Source organism: Perognathus longimembris, chromosome 6, assembly GCF_023159225.1.
Source record: "Perognathus longimembris pacificus isolate PPM17 chromosome 6, ASM2315922v1, whole genome shotgun sequence".
NCBI classification, from domain to species: Eukaryota; Metazoa; Chordata; class Mammalia; order Rodentia; family Heteromyidae; genus Perognathus; species Perognathus longimembris.
This window is the reverse complement of record NC_063166.1, coordinates 47517438-47537813: the sequence shown is the minus strand read 5'-3', so window position 1 is coordinate 47537813 and position 20376 is coordinate 47517438. Positions and strand designations below refer to the sequence as shown.

The 20376-nt window shown below is 39.4% G+C and overlaps 1 protein-coding gene across 11 annotated transcripts in view; it reads left to right on the top strand.

The window, feature by feature from the left end:
• Nucleotides 1-20376, top strand: part of Lrrfip2 (LRR binding FLII interacting protein 2) — a 115471-nt gene that overhangs the window by 7346 nt on the left and 87749 nt on the right. For all 11 annotated transcript variants that reach the window (XM_048348662.1, XM_048348664.1, XM_048348661.1 and 8 more), the window contains exon 3: nucleotides 16945-17089. In XM_048348662.1, the coding sequence (XP_048204619.1) occupies nucleotides 17000-17089 (90 nt within the window). In that variant the 5' untranslated portion in view covers nucleotides 16945-16999. The remainder of the gene's footprint in view (nucleotides 1-16944; nucleotides 17090-20376) is intronic.

Genomic DNA, 20376 nt, shown 5'->3' with positions numbered 1-20376 from the left:
TAGAGTATTAGGATCTTAATGTACTAATTTTCTTGTTTCTTTCTTTATCCCTGGATTAATTTCCTTTCTACCTCCCTCCCTGCCTCCCTCCCTCCCTCCCTCCCTCCCTCCCTCTCTCCCTCCCTCCCTCCCTCTCTTCCTCCCTTCCTCCCTTCCTCCCTCCCTCCCTCCCTCCCTCCCTCCCTCCCTCCCTCCCTCCCTCCCTCCCTTCCTTCCCTCCTCCCCCAGTCCTGGGGCTTGAACTCAGGACCTGAGCACCCTGGCTTCCTTTTGCTCAAAGCTAGCACTTTACCACTTGAGTCACAGTGCCACTTCTGGCTTTTTCTGTCCATGCAATGCTAGGGAAGCACTTTACCGCTAAGCCACATTCCCAGCCCCAAATAGTTTATTTTTAACAACAAAGTGAGTACAATTAACAAATATTCATGTTGTTGCTATTTTTATTCATTTATTTTGCTTTTGTTTTATTATTTTTTTATTACCACTAGGGCTTTGAACTTAATCCTATGCTTGCTTCTTATTACTGGTGGCTAGTGATCTACCACTTGAGCCATGCCTCCAGCCTTGGTTTTTGTGAGATAGTTGGAAATGGGAGCTTTTTCTCCAGATATCAGCTTCCTAATGGTTAAGGTTATAGGCATGAGCCTGCATACATGTTTGTACTATATGGCTAGAATTCAGGGCCTGAGCACTGATTAGCTTATTCTGATTCAAGTGTGGCATTCTGCCACTTGAGCCATATCCTCACTTCTTGCTTTTTAGTATTTAATTGGAGCTAAAAGTCTCACAGACATTCTTGCCTGGGCTGATTTTGAACTGCCAACTTCAGATTTCAGTCTTCTAAGTAATTAAGATTATAGGTATGAGCCACTGGTGCCCAACTATTTATTTAATTAAATTAAGAATTGCAGGCTGGGAACATGGCTTGGTGGCAAGAGTACTTGCCTCATACATGAAGCCCTAGGTTCGATTCCTCAGCACCACATATATAGAAAACGGCCAGAAGTGGCGCTGTGGCTCAAGTGGCAGAGTGCTAACCTTGAGCAAAAAGAAGCCAGGGACAGTGCTCAGGCCCTGAGTCCAAGCCCCAGGACTGGGGGAAAAAAAAAGAAAAAAAGCCAGATAACTGACCCAAATATTACAAGACTAAAAAGATACAAATTTCAGTGTGTGTGTGTGTGTGTGTGTGTGTGTGTGTGTGTGTGTGTGTGTGTGTGTGTGTGTGTCTATGCTTGTGTGCCAGTCCTGGAGCTTGAATTCAGGATCTGGTGCTGTCCTTGCGCTTTTTTGCTAGTACTTTACCACTTGAGCCACAACTCTGCTTTTGGTTTTTTGGCAATTAATTGGAGTTTTCATAGGCTTTCCTGCCTAGGCTGGTTTTGAACTGAAATACTCAGATGTTAGCCTCCTAAGTAGCTAGGATTACAGGTATGAGCCACCAACATCCTCTGCAAATTTCAGTTTTAAATTAGATTCTCCCTCCTGCTCCCCTTGATGATGTTATATATAAATGGATAACGAGGTCATTATCTTGTTTTACTAAATTCATCTTTTGCAGACTGGTTTTGTGTGTGTGTGTGTGTGTGTGTGTGTGTGTGTGTGTGTGTGTGTGTGTGTGTGTGTTATTGGGGATTTTTAACTTGGAGCCTTGAGTTTCTAGGTAAGTTCTCCACTCTTTGAGACATACTCCCATGCCCTCTTGGCTAGCCAGAGTTTGAACTAAGGGTCTTTTTTTTTTTTAAACTTAGGGTTTTGACTCTTGTGCTTGCTACACAGGCATTCTACCTCTTGAGTCATGCCCCTAGCTCTTTTTACTCTATTTTTTAGATAGGGTCTTCTGGCTTTTGCCTGGGTAGATCTTGGGACTATGATCCTCCGGTCTTCAACTTCTTGTTCCTGGGATTACAGGTATGACCATCATGCCTGGCTTGTTTGTGGTTGAGACAGAATACCACTAACTTTTTGTTAAGGGTATCCTCAAACCAAAATCCTTTGGATCTCTACCAACTAAATAGCTGGGGTTACAGGAATGAGCATTGTGCCTAGTTGCCTACCACTTTTAAAATTGTGGCAAAATTTAGACATTTGCCATGTTGACTTTTTCTTTTTTCTTTTAGAGATAGAGTCTTGATATATAACCCAGACTGACTTTGAACTTGCAGTCTGCCTTCTTTAGCCTCCCTAGTGCTGGGGTTACAGATGTGTACTGCCCTGCCCAGTTTTTTTTTCTTCAAATTGTGGTAAAATATATACAAATAAAATTATAATTTAAACCCTTTTTATTTATATTTGGTGCTGGAGTTCAACCTAGATCCTGGTACATGCTAGGCAAGCCACTGTGCTATACTCTAGCTCTTTAAACTATTTTAACTGTAAGTTTAGTAGCAGTAAGTTTATTCACAAGGTTCTGTTGAACAACTATCACTACCATCTAACTCCAGGACTTTTTTATGTGTATATGCTAGTGTTGGGGCTTGAACTCAGGCCCTTGAGCTCTTGCTTGGCATTCTACTGCCCAGTTGTGGGCCTACCCCCTTACTCCCCAGTTGGTGTTCTTCCACTTGAGTCACACCTTAGTTCTGCCTTTTTGTTGTTTTATTGGAGTCTCTTGGATTTGTCTGCCTGGATTGGCTTTCAATCCTCAGATCTCAGCCTCCTAAGATTATAGATATGAACCACTGGTGCTTAGCTTTCGGAACTTTTTCATCCCTACAAATTGAAACTGCCAATCAAACAGTAACTCTTTTCTTCTAAGTCCTTGAATAGTCACTTTATTATTTTCTTGTCTATTATGAGTTTACTCTAGATACTGCATATTTAATTTTTTTTGCCAGTCCTGGGGCTTGGGACTCAGGGCCTGAACACTGTCCCTGGCTTCTTCTTGCTCAAGGCTAGCACTGTACCTCTTGAGCCACAGCACCACTTCTGGCCTTTTCTGTTTATGTGGTGCTGAAGAATCGAACCCAGGGCTTCATGCAAGCTAGGCAAGCACTCTACCACTAAGCAACATTCCCAGTCCCTAATTTTTTTAAAATTGTTATTATAAAGGTGATGTGTACAGAGGGATTACAGTTGCATAAATCAGGTGAAGAGTACATTTCTTTTCATTTTCAGTTTTCCCCTCCCATCCCCACTCATAAGTTGTATAGTTTATTTTCAACATAGTGTCTAGTGAGTACCACTGCTGCATTTGTTCACTCTTTGTCCTTCCATTTCTGTTTCACCCCCTTGCCCCGCCCTCCCCGACTTAGCCTCCCAAAGACTGGTAAACGAACAAAGAAGACAAAAGAAAAGAAAAGAAAAACAACAACTAAGAAAAAACTCTTATTTCCATTTCCTGGAGTTCATTTCGATAAATCTTTTATATGGTCAGGTGCACATAAGGCATTGCGTCTTTGTGTTCCTCTCCTAACAGTATCTTCTTTTGGTCTCTCTGTGTGTGCATGCCTAGAATACTGTATAATTTATCATGTGCCAGTGTAATGTAGATCTAGGTTCTGTATATGAGAGTAAATATACACCCCTTTTCTCTCTGAGCTTGACTTAAACTCACTTAACATAATTTTTTCTAGGTCCATCCATTTCCCTGCAAATGACATATAGTATTATTCTTTTTAATGGCTGTGTAATTGTATATAGTACCACATTTTTTGGATCCACTCCTCTATTGTAGGGCATCTAGGCTGTTTCTACAACTTGGTTATGGTGAACAGTACAGCAGTGAATGTGGATGTGCTAGTGACTTTACGGTATTCTGGCTCATGATGTTCTGTGTAGATGCCCAGGAGTGCAATGGCTGGGTCATAAGGAAGGTGTACGTTTAGATTTTTGAGAAACCTCCAGATTTCTGTCCAGAGTGATTATAGTAGTTTATATTCCTACCTACCTACTGCATATTAGGTAGGTACCTACTGCATATTAATGATATCATACATTTATCTCTTGTGTATTATTTCACATGACATAATATTGTCATGGTCGTTCATGTTGTTTATTTGTTTTTGTTGCCAGTCCTGGGGCATAGACTCAGGGCCTGAGCACTGTCCCTGGCTTCTTTTTGCTCAAGGCTAGCACTCTACCACTTGAGCCACAGTGCCACATCAAAATTATCTGTATATGTGGTGCTGAGGAATCGAACCCAGAGCTTCATGTATACAAGGCGAGCACTCTACCACTAGGCTATATTCCCAGCCCGGGTCGTTCATGTTGTAATGTATATATACCACATTGTTTATCTGGTCATAGACATTTGGGTTTCAATCTTTTGGTCATTATAAATATGGTTGCTATGTGTACAATAGCTGTTCAAATTCTAATATTGATTCTAGTACATACCCAGAAGTGGAGGTGCTGAATCTTGTGTCAATATTTTTTTTTTTTTGGGTCATTCACGGGGCTTGAACTCTGGGCCTGGGAACTGTCCCTGAGCTCTTCAGCTCAAGGCTAGTGCTCTTGAGCCACAGTGCCACTTCCAGTTTTCTGGTGGTTAATTGCAGATAAGAATCTCTCAGACTTTTCTGCCCTGGCTAGCTTTGAGCTGCGATTCTCAGATCCTCAGATCTCAGCCTCCTGAGTAGCTAGGATTACAGGTGTGAGCAACTGGCACCTGACTTGTGTCTTTTTTTTTTTTTTTTTTTTGTCTGAGCCTTTGAGGAACCAGTGTACTGTCTTCCATAGTTGGTTCTTTAGTTTTCTATGGTGAATAGCTAGTTAAACAAACTCAGAAAATAACAAAAATAATATATTTTATTTTTTGAGGTTTCTGTCAAGCTGGATTCTGAGAATGGCTGAGAATTTGGACGCCCCAGCCTAGTCAGTGTATTGAGGTTGTAATTAATATGTTGACAGGGCTAAGTTCTCATCTGGTGATAGAAATAGGGAAAAATGTACTTCCAAACTCAGAGAATGTTTGGTATTATAACTAAGATACCTTATTCACAAGAGATCACTTAGTGATCTAGAGATAGCCTTCAGCTCCTAAAGATTGTTCTTAGCTCCTAGCAGATCATCTATCAAGATAATCTTGTATAATATAACATAATCCTGGGAGGAAAATCCTATATAACCTTTGCCATATTCTGTCAGATTCCACCCATCTTTATCAGGTGGAATAAATTCTTAATTACACAGAACACTAGAAAAGCAATTCAAGACAGGAAACTGCCTTAGAGTTTGCTTGCCCTAGATGGTTACAAAATAGCTCATATATCTATTTTTTTTGTTTAAAGAAATACATATGCTCTTAAAAGTATCTTCAGATAGTAAGAATTCTAGTTTTATTGATACTTTCAATTATTTCTCTTTTCCCTCCATGTAATATTTCATTTGGAAATTTTAATTTGGCAATTGGTGTTTTCATTATAACTAAATATTGCTTACTGCTTACACCAGGTATTGTTTCTTTCTTGCTTAATTTTCACTTTTTAGGACTTTAAAAATTATTAAAACGGGGCTGGGGATATGGCCTAGTGGCAAGAGAGCTTGCCTCGTATACATGAGGCCCTGGGTTCGATTCCCCAGCACCACATATACAGAAAACGGCCAGAAGTGGCGCTGTGGCTCAAGTGGCAGAGTAAAAAGGAAGCCAAGGACAGTGCTCAGTCCCTGAGTCCAAGGCCTAGGACTGGCCAAAAAAAAAAAAAATTATTAAAACTTTTTTTTTTTTTTTTTTTGCTATTTTCTGTGCACCCTATTGCTTTCTGCCTTCACAAATGCTCCAACAGATTTTTCTTTTCCATTTTATTGATTTTTTTTTAAAATTCATTTTTTGTGTGCCAGTACTGGGACTTGAACTCAGAGCCTTTCACTTGAGCTTTTTATTCTTACAGTTATCACTCTACCACTTGTGTGACATGCCTCCAGTTCTGGCTTTTGATGGTTAACTGTAGATCTCAGATTTGTCTACCTTGGATGCCTTTGAACCTCAATCCTCAGAAGTCATCCGCCTGAATATAGATGTGAGCTATAGATGTGAGCCACTGACTTTTTTGGGTGCATGTGTGCATGTGCGTGTGCATGTGTGTGTGTGTATGTGTGTCAGAAACTTACAGCACTTGGTAAACAGTTGTTCTTTTTACTCTGGTTATATTTAAGATAGGTTCTCAGTGTTTGCCTGGGTCAATCTGGACCATGATTCTCCTATTTGTGCTTTCCACTGTAGCTAGAATGCCACATCCAGCCTTTAATGTTGTGGTGGGACCTTTGTGCATTTGAAGAGTCTGGCTTCAAATCCCAACCATCTCAATTTCTGCTTCCCTCAGTAGCTAGGATTACAGGTGTTAGGCAGTAGTGCTTGGTTCCAACAGACCTTTCAAGTTCTTTTTCAAACTTTTATCTTTACCAGTTCATAATATAAATTAGTATGTCAGTTAACTTATTTTGAGCAAAATAGTTTGTGAGATATAGAAAAACATAAAAATAGTTGTGAGAAGAATAGAATGATCTCCAGTATTTTCTCTATTTGGTCAGGAAGTTGCACATTATAAGTTCACTCAGAAAAATCCTTTAAAACAATTCCTCTCCTCCAGATAATCATATTCCCAAGTTACTAGTCATTTTTTGGGGGCTATATTCTTAACCAGTATGTTGTTTACTTTTGGAAAAATAGCACTACCAACTTTTTGTATTAGAACTGCTTTATATTTGTTTATATATATAATTCACATATATTATTCTTATTTTTGTGATGCTGAAGATTGAACCCTGGGTATATGTATAGGCAAGTACTGTTTTATTGAGCCACATCCCTAGCCTGGGCGAACTATACTATAAAGGAATCCCTATGTCTCAGTAGTTCAATACAATTGCAGTTTCTCCCCCCCCCCCTCACATTTATGTCTTCTGTGAATTGGAAAGTAGTGATGAAGACTGGTCTGTTCCACAGCAGGACTCCAGTTTCTTTCATCTAGTGATTCTGTCATCCTCTGGCTACTTAGAGTCTTTCACTGAGTACTTTTTGTCTAGCTGGTAGATGTTAGGGCACAGAGAGAATGTGGTAGATAGTTGGAAGATGTGATGACTACTTTTGCCACATTTTTATGACTGGAACTCTATTGAGATGGCTGTACTTAACTGCAAGGAAGGATGTGAATATAGAATAGCTATGGTGTTTTGGCAGAAAAGGGGAACATCATGGTGAACTATAGTCAGTCTCTGCCCAAGTTTGGGTAAATCCAGATGAAAACTTGAACCAAGTACATCTCATATGAAAAGAAAGTCCCAAAGGCTTGGGGGTTTTGAGAACAGCAAAATGGTTTTCCATAATGTCTTGAATTACAGTTTATAGCTTCAACCAATATTCCCCTTTTCCCCTTGGAAATCTAGCATCCTATGGGAACCCGCTTTGCCCCCTTTCTTGTTGGACTTATTTTTTGTATGCTCAGTGTCTCTTTGATTTCTCCCCCCTTTTTATTTGGTGAAACATGTCTTTTGCTAGGTTATTGACAAAAGTTATAAAATTGGTAAAATTTTGAGACCTTTTATGCCTGGAAATGGTTTTGGTTGTCAAGTATGAAAATGGAATGGTTGATTGGGCATAGATCACTTAAAAGTTGTGTATAAATTTCCTTCATGAGTTTGTCTTCCTGTATTCAGAATTACTTCTGTTTCCAGAGAATTCTGAAGCCATTCTATTATAAATTCTTTTTTTTTTTTTTTGGCCAATCCTGGGGCTTGAACTCAGGGCCTGAGCACTGTCCCTGGCTTCTTCTTGCTCAAGGCTAGCACTCTAGCTTTTGAGTCACAGCGCCACTTTCAGCTTTTTCTGTTTATGTGGTGCTGAGAAATTGAACCCAGGGCTTCATGCATGCTAGGCAAGCACTCTACTGTTAAGCCACATTCCCAGCCCCTGTAAATTCTTTTATGTGACCTGACTACCAGGTCAGGAAGCTTATAAAATTATCTTTGTTCCCAGTGTTTGAAATTCATTGTGTTAACTCAGTATATTATAACTTGGTGTGAACTCAAGACTTTTGTTGAATACTTTGTGCTTTTTAGTCCAGCAGTTGGTTTCTTTATTAATATTTCTTTATTAACAAGTTATTAAGATTTCCTTTTTGTCTCCCACCTTTTTTTCCTATACCTCCCTCTTTTTGAGACAGGCTCTTATGTAGCCAAGGCCAGCTTGAAACTTGGAATTCTCTTGTCTCATCAGACTCCTGAGTTCTGGGATTATAGCCATGTGCTATTGTGCCTTGCCCTGGATTTCTTTTTTCTAGTTACTGAATTTTTATCCAATCTTAACCCTTTTGGACTGATAACTTTTATAGTTACTGCTCTGTCTATTTTCCACCTATTTTTTTGTTTCTACTGCTAACAATTGACTTGTACATGCTAGGCAAGTACTCTACTCACAGCCTCTCTCTTTTTTCCCCATTTTCTATGGTATTTCAACTTTTCTGAGTTCCTTAAAATTACTACTTTTTAAGAATTGAGGTAGAATTTACCTACCATAAAATTTACTCCTTTTAAGTGACAATTGCTGCTTGTTTTTTAGTATAGTCAAAAGGTTATACAACCAATACCTCTATCTCCAGAACATTTTCATAGCTCCAGAAGAAACCTCAACATTTTTCACCCATTTCCTCTCTGTGCCTAACCACCGAAAAGCACTATAGTATTCACTTTTCTGTTTCTGTGGATATTTCACATAAATGTAATTGCATTATATGTAGCCTTTGTTTCTGGCTCTGTTTTGTTACCATAATATTTTCAAGGTTTATCTTTTTTTTTTTTTGGCCAGTCCTGGGGCTTGGACTCAGGGCCTGAGCACTGTCCCTGGCTTCTTTTTGCTCAAGGCCAGCACTCTGCCACTTGAGCCACAGCGCCACTTCTGGCCATTTTCTGTATATGTGGTGCTGGGGAATTGAACCCAGGGCCTCATGTATACGAGGCAAGCACTCTTGCCACTCGGCCATATCCCCAGCCCCTCAAGTTTTATCTTTTTTTTTTTTTTTTTTGCCAGTCCTGGGGCTTGGACTCAGGGCCTGAGCACTGTCCCTGGCTTCTTCCCGCTCAAGGCTAGCACTCTGCCACTTGAGCCACAGCACCACTTCTGGCCGTTTTCTGTATATGTGGTACTGGGGAATTGAACCAGGGCCTCATGTATATGAGGCAAGCACTCTTGCCACTAGGCCATATCCCCCGCCCTCAAGGTTTATCTTTATAACATGAGTTACTATGTTACTCCTTTTATGGCTGAATGATATTCCATTGTATAGATACAGCATATCTCCTTATTTGCTCATCAGTTTGTGGACATTTGGATTGTTTCTACTTTGGCTGTCTTGAGTATGCTGCTGAGAACATTGATATACAAATTTTAGTGTGGACATACGTTTTCATTTCTCCTGAGTTTATTCTTAGGAGTAGAATTGCTGACTTCTGTAATCTGAATGTTTATTAGCCTACTATTCCGTGTGTGTGTGTGTGTGTGTGTGTGCCTGTGTGTTGTCCCGAGCTTCTTTTGCTCAATGCCAGTGTTCTATCACTTGAGCCACAGGTCCACCTTGGCGGCTTTTTGATGGTTAGTTGGGGATAAGAGTCTCGTGGACTTTTTTGCCTCAATTGGCTTCAAACCTGGTGGTCCATGTTTGACTATTATGGTAGATCAAGGTCTAGATGAATGCCAGGGCAGGAGGTGAGACCCCCAAAATAACCAGCTCTAAAATGGGCTGAAGGCACAGTTCAGTGGTAGAGCTCTTGCCTAGTGTTGTGCCAAGTCGCAAGACTACCACCAAGAAGACCACCGAGACTCAGACATTCCGAAATGCAAAAGCAAGGCAAGGCTTTATTTAAGCGAGCTGCAACTCGGGCCTCGTCCTACCCACCGACACAGCGGAGGTTAGGAGGGAGCCCCGAGCTGTGATTACACAGGGCTTATAAAGGCAAAGAACAAGGTTACAACAATCAGGTGTTCAAGCAAGCAAGATTAGGACACAGGTACAAATCTGATTGGCTCAGGGTTCAGTTCTAAAATGGGGTTCACGTGGTAAAATGGGGTTCATGTGGTAAAATGGGGCCTGACTTCAAAGTCTGGCACTTCATTTCCCCCTTTTTCTTTTTGGTACCTTGGGAGCCAATCATGGCTCCATTCTGTCCATTTCAATGGCTTGCATTCTAGGGGATGATATAGAGGTAAGGCATGGGCCAGTAGGGCCCAATGTAGTAACCAAAGGGTCTTACAAGAATAGTCTCTGTACCTCTGTTTTGCATGCCTCTAGTTTATCCTGCCTCATCTTCCCAAAAACAACTCTGGTCCCTTGGTTTTAAAGGGGGGCTGATGGGTGAAGATCATCCATCTTCTGTAACTTCTTCAGGCTGACTCAGGGGCGTTGACCTTACCTAGCCAGGAACCTATAACCTTAGTCTACTTTACCAAGGGACTGCAGGATTACTGCAAACTGAAAATTAACTTTCAGCTATACAGACTTACCATTAGCTGTATAGTGTTTACTATCCAAATGTAAGCAACAAAATAATACATAAACTTCTCAGCTGTGCTCTGAGGGTCGGGTGGCTATACCCGTATTCCTGAGCAAGCCCAAAACTACCTAAAATAAGGGGGTCACCTCACTTTGGAGTGAGTTGCCAAAATAACATCAACACTAGCCAGGGTAGTAAGGAAATAAGGCAAAAAGAAAATTATAACAATATTCAGTCTAACTTTCTTTTCTTGAGGCGAAGGCGAAGCGGCTGAGTTGGGTGCTTGGAGACCTCCCATGTTCCACCACGGTAGTCGTCGTCCAGGGCAAAGGGGTCAGCTGGCCTGGCGTGCAAGCAATGAACCCAAGTGGCGATGCCGTCTAGGGTTCCTTCCACCGTGGTTCTAAGGATTTCAGTCCCCTGGTCTGAATAAATGGGGGGTAGGGACAGAAGCAGAATCATATAATGCCTTAAGTTGGGGTCACATTCTTGTGCACGAGCTGCAAATAATTGAGTTTACACAAAAATTCAGCATCATCCAAATCAGCAAGCAATTCAGTCTGAAGGCTAGGGATAATGGGCGGGGGGGGGGGGTACCCGTACATTATTTCAAAATAAGTAAAGCCAAGCTGATAGGGAGAATTTCTTACTCTAAGCAGAGCAAAAGGAAGGAGTGACACCCAGTCTGCACCAGTCTCTAAGGCCAGTTTAGTTATAAGCACAATGCAATTTCCAATCCATCCCCAGTGCTGCAGCTATTCCCTGACTTACTTTTGAGACGAAAGCCTGTCCGTTGTCTGACCCAATGGTGGATGGGAAGCCATACCTGAGTAAGATTTCTTCCAGGATCTTCTTAGCCACTACATTCGCAGTCTCATGCTTTGTTGGATAGGCTTCAACCCATCCTGAAAAGGTGTCTACAAAAACTAGCAAATATTTGTAATTTCTGTGAAATCTACTTCCTAATACACACCTGGCCTATTCCCACAGAGGCGAGCTCCTTTAGTAATCTGTTGATTGGGGGCATTGGCAAGCTGACAGGCCTTGCAATTTTTAACAATATTTTCTCTGATGACCTAAAAAAAATTACTTTTGCAGGCCTGTAACAGATCTCAATAAGGACACAATCTCAGGTCTATAAGCTTTCTTTCCTAAACAGATGTATCAGCTTAAAATTCTCACTGCCAGTCAGAGCTTTGAGTAAATGCGGGGGGGGGGGGTGGTGGTGAGATTTTAATCTATCCTCTTATTTGACAAACTTCCCCTTACTAACCACATGCCGTTCAATAAGTAAGACAGGTGTTACTTCTCCATAGATGAAGAAACTAAGGCATATGGGAATAGCAACACAGCAAGATATAGTGTAATCAATTGAACTAAAATCTCTTCATTTAAAATTTTGCCCAGTGATGACACCTTCAATCACACACTAAATCAGTAGTTGGGTGCCATTCTAGATTCTGGGATTTGTTTATGAGTACTTTTCAAATGTTTTAATATACAGCCAGCATTAACTATATTAATAGCTTTGATGCAAAAACACAGTATTTTGGACTGTCTCTGATATAAAGGATATAAAGGACCTGTATCTGTCAGAGTTCAGGACAAGCAAAGAACTACATGTGCTATATTTAGAACATGACATACTGATACTACATGCATATTCAATTCTTAAGAAAAGTGAACGGTATGGTGATGTCACTTTTAATGTGGCAAATGCTTATATCCCATATGAAGAGCTCATTGGAGAAGAGAAAGCCATATATGTTGTGTATGTACATATACACACATATATGCTTGTATGTATTATAGAAGGCTTATTTATATTTCATTTTATCCTGAAAGTATTTCCTGTTTTTTCTTAAGTAGACAAAAATGATAACAAAACCATCTGGAAAAGTTAGCTTGTTACTGAGCTTTTAGATTTGATGAAAAAATGCATGCAGTTTTTTTCCCCCTTTTGAAGTGATTGTACATAATAGTATAGCAATCTTGGGCTTGACCACTTTCAGAATATAGGCACTTTTGTTTTTGTCAGTTGATGTACAGTTCAGCTCTTGATTGTTTCCATTAAGGAATAGATAAAAGAGAGTAAGATATTTCTGAAGAAGGGGCTGGAAATATGGTCTAGTGGTACAGTGCTTGCCTTGTATTCATGAAGTCCTGGGTTTGATTCCTCAGCACCACATATATACAAAGAGCCAGAAGTGGCGCTGTGGTTCAAGAGGTAGAGTGCTAACCTTGAGCAAAAAGGAGACAGGGACAGTGCTCAGGTCCTGAGTTCAAGCCCTAGGGCTGGCAAAAAAAGAAAGGAAAAGAAAGGAAGAAAGAAAGAAAGAAAAAGAAGAGATTCCTGAAGAAAGTAATTGTGAGGAAACTTCTATGGGGCAGAAACTTACTATAAGTCCTTTATGATCAGAAACTGGGAATTAATCTATTCAGGGTTGCCTTTGAGTCTGTCTTTATTTTTCGTCATTTTGTTGCAAAGTGGTTTTCATTTGGCTGTGCTAGGAATCTTACATGCTTTAAGATTTCCCTTGGCATTGCTAGAGAATGTTGTGGTGACTAGAAAATAGATTACATACAAATTGGAAATCTTGGGCTGGGAATATGGCCTAGTGATAAAGTGCTTGTCTCCTATACATGAAGCCCTAGGTTCAATTCCTCAGCACTACATATATAGAAAAAGCCAGGAGTGGCACTATGGCTTAAGAGGTAGCTAGCCTTGAGCAAAAAGAAGCCAGGGACAGTGCTCAGGTCCTGAACTCAAGCCCCAGAACTGGCAAAAAAAACAACAAAAACAAAACCCAAAGCAAACAAATTGGAAATCTTTTTCTAATATTGGAAAAATGACTGCCTATAGAGTACAAATAATTATTTTAAAACACTGTATTGTTCTTTGAGTACAGTTGGCTCATGCCTGTAATCCTACCTACTCGGGAAGCTGAGATCTGAGGAACATGGTTCTAAGCCAGCCCAGGCAGAAAAGTCTCTGAGACTCTTACCTTTAATTAACCACCAAAAAATCCAAAGAGAAGCAATGACTCCAAAGAACACTAGTCTTGAACACAAAAGCTCAAGGACAGCACCCAAATTCTTTAAGTTCAAACCCAAGGACCAGCACTAAAGAAAAACAACAACCACCACCACCACCACCACCACCAGCAGCAACAAAATCTGTATTGTTTTTTTTGAATACTGTTTGATATGTTTAATATGCCACTGGGAAAGGGGACAGGACATGACCAGTCTATCATGTAAGCACCTCAGTGTCCTTTGGTAGGTAGGACAGAAAAGGCAAGGAAGGGGAACATGAAAGTGTTCCTCTGTCCTTTTCCTGTCACCATTCTGTTAAGGCTGACTAGTCTGGAGATTGTTGGAATGGTTTTGTTTTGAGGCAGTTTTAAGATAGGCGCGCGCGCACACACACACACACATTTTTTTTTTTCTGTCAGTCATGGGGCTTGAACTCTAGGCCTGGGTGATGTCCCTGAGCTCTTCAGCTCAAGGCTAGTGCTCTACCAATTGAGCCACAGCGCGCCTATTCTGGTTTTCTGGTGGTTAATTGGAGATAAGAGTCTCATGGACTCTCCTGCCCGGGCTGGCTTTGAACTGCAATCCTCAGACCTCAGCTTCCTGAGTAGCTAGGATTACAGGTGTGAGTCTTTGGTGCCCCGTGAGGCTAATTTTTTTTTTTAACATATATTTGTTGGCTTGAGGTATCCTGTAATGTCTAAGGCAAAGGCAGTGTTAGTTGAGGAAAAACGGAAATGAATTATGGGTTCAAGAGAGAAAGAAAAAAATTACATTCAAAAGAATGTCATCAGCAGTGATTTCAGATAGCATGTTCTACTTGTATAGCATATTGTTCATAATTTGAATGTGATTCACTCTGTCCTGTTTTTTAAGTATTAGATCTGGTATTTTTATATTTTAAAATTTGTCTTAATGAGGGAACAGATGACACTGTGCAAAAGGAAATGTACTTATTATCTGATATATGTAAATATAACCCTGCTGTATAGCACCTCTAAAACAACAATAAAGTAAAATTTAAAAAATTCTCTCTTTAACGCCATCAAAATTTTAGAAAATCAAGAAGAAAAAAATTTTATCCTATCAAAACACTTTGGTTTTTTTTTTTTGGCCAGTTCTGGGGCTTGGACTCAGGGCCTGAGCACTGTCCCTGGCTTCTTTTTGCTCAAGGCTAGCACTCTGCCACTTGAGCCACAGCGCCACTTCTGGCCATTTTCTGTATATGTGGTGCTGGGGAATTGAACCCAGGGCCTCATGTATATGAAGCAGGCACTCTTGCCACTAGGCCATATCCCCAGCCCCTATCAAAACACTTTGAACCATTGGCATTTTTCTAGCCAAATCTTTTTTTGACTACATGACTACAATTAGAATATACCTACATTTTTGTCTTCTACTTCTGTGAAGTGTCTTTCAGCATGTCCTTGAAAAGCTAAAGGACAAATACTGGATGGCATCACAGTTCATTAGCTGAGTTAACACTCTAGTCCAAAAAGGAGTTTTGTATTGCATGTTGTTCTTTTTCTCAATTTATGACTAATAATTTTATACATCATTCCTGTTAAAAAAGTGACTAATTTTAAAGTTATACAGATGTTCAGAAATATTTAAGACTTCTGAGAAACCTCTTCTGGCTGGGACTTAGCAGTTGTTGCTTTCAGATGTGCACTTTTATTTGTTTGCTTCCGTTTGAATAAGTTCTTTAAAATTTTAAATTATTATTATAAAGGTTATGTACAGAGAGGTAACAGTTACATGAATCAGGTAAAGTGCACTTTTTTTTTTTGACAATGTCATCCCAAATGGGTTCATTTTTAAATGATGGTATCCAGATATATTTTCTATGTGAAAAGTGATAAACGATTATCAGTCTTTATTTTGGTTGACAAACATAACAAACTAGCTCTGGGTACTTAAGAAATGTAGAATACATGGCACTATTCTGATTTTTCACTGGAGTAATCATTTTTGTGGAGTGGTGTTTTTTTTTGTTTGAACTGAGTAAATTCTAGTACATGAAAATCACTTACAGTTTTAATATACTCTTCAAGTTTTATATACTCTACCACTGAGCTGCATTCCAGCACAGTTATGGGAATCTTTAATCTTAGGTACCATATGTTAGAAAGGTCACATGGCCTTTATTATTCTCACAAACCAATTTGTCCTTCTGTAAAAATGGTTCATTTTGTTAAAATAGCGATTATTGTAATAGATAAAGTAGAGATATGTTCTTAATCATTTGATTAAATTACTTCTGTTCATACCTCTCTGGCAATAGCAGGCATTCATTTATTGCAGGAACATTGTTGGTTATTATTAATTGTTGAATAGCGAACCTTTATTCTTTTATGTGGTTGTGATTTATTTATTTACTTATTTTGTTGCTTGTCCTGGGCACTGTCCCTGTGCTTTTTTGCTCAAGTCTAGCACTCTACCACTTGAGCCACAGCTCCACTTTTGGCCTTTTGATAGTTTATTGGAAACAAGAGTCCTACAGACTTTTCTGCCTGGGCTGGCTTCAAACTGTGATTCTCAGATATCATCCCCCTGAGTAGTTAGGATTACAGTCATGATCCTTGGTAGAATTGTTTTTTTTAAAGATTACACTAAAAATCAATTAGCATGTTTGATTTTAAAGCTCAGTAATAAAAATGAATATGTTCTTATAAAAATTCAGGCTAAATAACTTTTCTGATGTATCTTTCACTTGTATTAGATTTTAGAAATAACTATGAATTTTAGTTATTGATTACAGTAACTGCTGACTTCAGTTTTCTAAGGCTAATATACTATAGATTGCTGTGGATGAAATAATGACGTTTTAGGAGGCTTACTAATTAGTGGAGAGTTAAGTATTTATTTATTATTTGTTGGTTGTGGGGCTAGAAATCAGGGCTTGAGCTCTGTCCCTGAGCTCTTTTGCTCAAGGTTAGTGCTTTCCCACTTTGAGCCATAGCTCCACTTCAGGTTTTATGAATGGTTAGTTGGAGATAAGAGTTTCATGTGGACTTTTCTGCCCAGGTTGGCTCCGAACTTCAATCTTCAGTAACTCAGATTACAGGTGTGAGCCACTAGTGCTCAACAGTATTTTAAAATTTGCTGGAATAGTTTGGTAGTAGGAAATGATATTTGGTCACTAATTTCTCTAAGGAAAAATCATAGTTGAATGTATAAAAAAAGCCTTAAAATGCTACAAAGACAGCTGGGCGCCTGTAGTCCTTGCTACTCAGGAGGCTGAGATCTGAGGAACATGGTTGAAGCTAGCCTGGGCAGGAAAGTCTATTAGACTTTTTATCTCCAATTAACCTCTGAAATGCCAGAAGTAGAGATGTGACTTAAGTGGTAGAGCAGTGGCCTAGAGCACGAAAGCTCAGAACAGTGCCTAGGCTCTGTGTTCAAGCCCCAGTATGGCCCCCCCCCACCCCCCCCAAAAAAAGCCACAAAGAGAAACATCCTAAATTACTCTATTTCTGTTCATTTCAGGGCCAAACACAGAGTGAAATCATTTTCAAAACTATAAGACTGTTAAGAATACAAGATGGGGACTCCAGGTTCTGGAAGGAAAAGAACACCCATGAAGGATCGATTTTCTGCAGAAGATGAAGCTTTGAATAACATTGCCAGAGAGGTATGTATGGTAAACTCCCTATCATTGTAGATGAGATTATTATATAAATGTTGGGGTGGCAGATATGGATATTTATACATTTTGAGCTAGCTTTAGAATGTTTACTGTGAACCATATGTTAGGGCTGACCTCTTTCATAATGTAAAAATACATAGTTGGATACGTATCGAACTCATCTGAAATTAATTTGCATTACATTTTTGTCCATTTCTTGAGTTTTAAGTATTGTTCTTATATATTGAAATTTATGGTTCCTCTTCAAAATTTAAGTGTAAGAGAATTAAAATGTTGGAGTTACAGTAGACTGTATTGTAGAAATGATCATTTTAGGATATGAAGTCCCCAGAAGAGCTGTATAAATATCCACAGGCATTTTTGGTTTTTCAAGTTGTTTTCTTAAAGTAATATTACAACCTCATTATCAATTTTAATAACTCTTCTCAGTTTTTAGATAACTTTTCTTTGCTTTAACAATTCTTCTATAAGTTGATTTCCAATTTAAAAGTTAGTTAGCTCTTAAGAAAAATCAAACTAATTAAATCTAACGAAGACTATATAACATGTTAAAAGGAAAATGTAGAAGTCTGTAATGAGTTATTTACTAAGAATAATAAATAGGAAGTGGTATGAGAATAAATCACCCTAAAAGAATGAAATTTAATGGTAAGCAGTTCCTCTACCAGATTAGTTTATGATTGGGCTGTAATGGCAGAGTTTGAATTTGAAACAAAGTTGGCAACTCAATAGAAAATCCCAGTGGATGTTACTTTAAATATTCAATGTACATCAGGAAATGATGTACAGTGATTCAACAAGTTACCTACCTCCAGTCACAGCCCCTCCACCCCCTTTTCTTACTTGTCAACAAACTAAAACAAAAACCACCAGGCTTGGGAGAGGGACCCCTCCTGTCTGGCAGTGTGTCTGCTTATCTTTTTCAATTAAAAAGATGTTGCCAGGTACTGTTGCCTTAGCTATTTAGGAAGCTGAGGTCTGAGGACCATGGTTTGAAGCCAGCCTGAAAGCAGTGTCTGTGAGATTTACCTCCAGTTAACCAGCAAAAAGCTGAAAACAGAGGTGTAGCCTAAATAGTAGAGTACCACCAACCTTGCATGAAAAAACTACGGGACAGCACGCAGGCCCTGAGGTCAAGCCCTATTGCTGGCATTAAATAAATAAATAAAAGATATTTTCAAATACAAAGGTCAAAGATATTTTTAACAAAGTAGATATTACTTTATAATGTTAAGTATTTGTATGAATAAAGCATTTTGGAAGTCACTTTCAGTTGAAAATTTTGAACTGCTCAAATTGCAGGAAGGGATTTACCCTTTTTTTTTTTTGTTTGTTTGTTTGGAGGGATGATGCCAGTACTAGGGCTTATTCCCAAGGACCTTGTGCTTTCACTGGTAGGTCTTTTTGCTTATGGCTGGCTTTCTTTCCTTCCTTCTTTTTTTGGTGTTGGTCTTGGGGCCTGAACTCAGGCCTGGGTGCTGTCCCTCAGTTTTTTTGCTCAAGGATACCACTCTACCACAGCTTCATTTCTGTCTTTCTTGGTGTTTAATTGGAAATAAGTCTCATAGCCTACCTAGGCCAGCCTCAAGCTAGGATCTTCAAATCTCAGCCTCCTGAGTAGCCAGGATTATAGGCATAAGCCACTTACTTTGCTCAGCCTGACTTTGCTCATGGGTCTTTTGTTCCTTGCTGGAGCTTTACCACTTGAGTTACGTTACCAGTTCTGATTTATTATTTTTAGTTGGAGGTAGAGGATTTTTCTTCCCAGGCTTACTTTAAACCCCGAACCTCGTGTCTTGTCCTCTTGATTAGCTGTGAGCCACCAGTACCTAGCACCAGTTTTGTTTTTTTTTGGTCAGTTGTGGGGCTTAAACTCTGGGCCTGGGCGCTGTCCCTGAGCTCTTAAGCTCAAAGCTAGCGCTGTGCGTGTTTTGTGCATACTAAGCAAGAACTCTTTTGACACTGAGCTACCTCTACAGCCTATTGTTCTAAGCATTTTACATGAGGTAATTTAAGTAGTCTTGTAAAACTCTTGAGATCTATTATATTTATTTATTTATTTAATTTTATTATTATCTCCATCTTGCAGATAAGGAAACCATTATATGGGACAAGTTAAGTAACTTCCCCTAGGTTACATAATGAGGAACTAGCAAAGCTTAGGTTCAAACACGTAAAGTCTGGCTCCAGAGTGTATGCATTTAACTACTTATTATGCCACATGATTAAACATTCAGTCTTCTCCAACACAGCTCTTTCAATAGTTTTCTTTTTAGTAATTTTTCTTGACTTTGAAGGTATTTTTCCATCTTCATTCTAACAAGAAACTTGAGCTACCTAGGTAGGACAGATACTATAGGCCTTATTTACGTGTAGTTGAGAGAGAACAAATGAAGCTAAGACATAGTTGTCTACAAGGTATCAGAACCTAGGCTCAAGTTTAGCCATCTGAATGTATATATTCTGATATAAAACTATATGATAGGGGCTGGGGATATGGCCTAGTGGCAAGAGTGCTTGCCTTGTATACATGAGGCCCAGGGTTCAATTCCCCAGCACCACATATACAGAAAACGGCCAGAAGTGGCGCTGTGGCTCAAGTGGCAGAGTGCTAGTCTTGAGCAAAAAGAAGCCAGGGACAGTGCTCAGGCCCTGAGTCCAAGCGCCAGGACTGGCCAAGAAAACAAAACAAAAAACAAAAAAACTATATGATATATTATGTAATATATAACTTATATATAATATATACATATGTATACACACAAATATAGTTAGGAAGAACAAAGCAAGCTGAGCTATTTCCATAACTTGGCTATCATGAATAGTGCAGCAATAAACATGGGTATGCAAGAGTCCAAATTGTATCCTTTAGCCATTGGGATAAATGCCCAAGAATGGTATTGTTGGATTATCGGGTAGTTCTATTTTTAGTGTTTTGCTTTTAAGAATCTCTATATTGAATTAAGGCATCATCAGAAAGAGGAAAAAAAATGTGGGACTAAAGTTAATATTTATTGATTCATCATCTATGAGATCATCAATTATTAGGTCGATGTGGTAGTTATGAGCAAGAATTCTGATGCTAAATCAATCCTACGTCTGCCACCCTCCAGCTGTGTGGACTTGGACTTCCTCTCTCTGTGCCTTCTTTCATCCTTTCTTTCCTAGGAATTTTGGTGGCCAGTCAGGTTTGGGAACCATGAATCAAAATACATAGATGATCCTATCCTGGGTAGTAAATTTGAGGCCTTGCACTTTCAAGGCAGGAACTT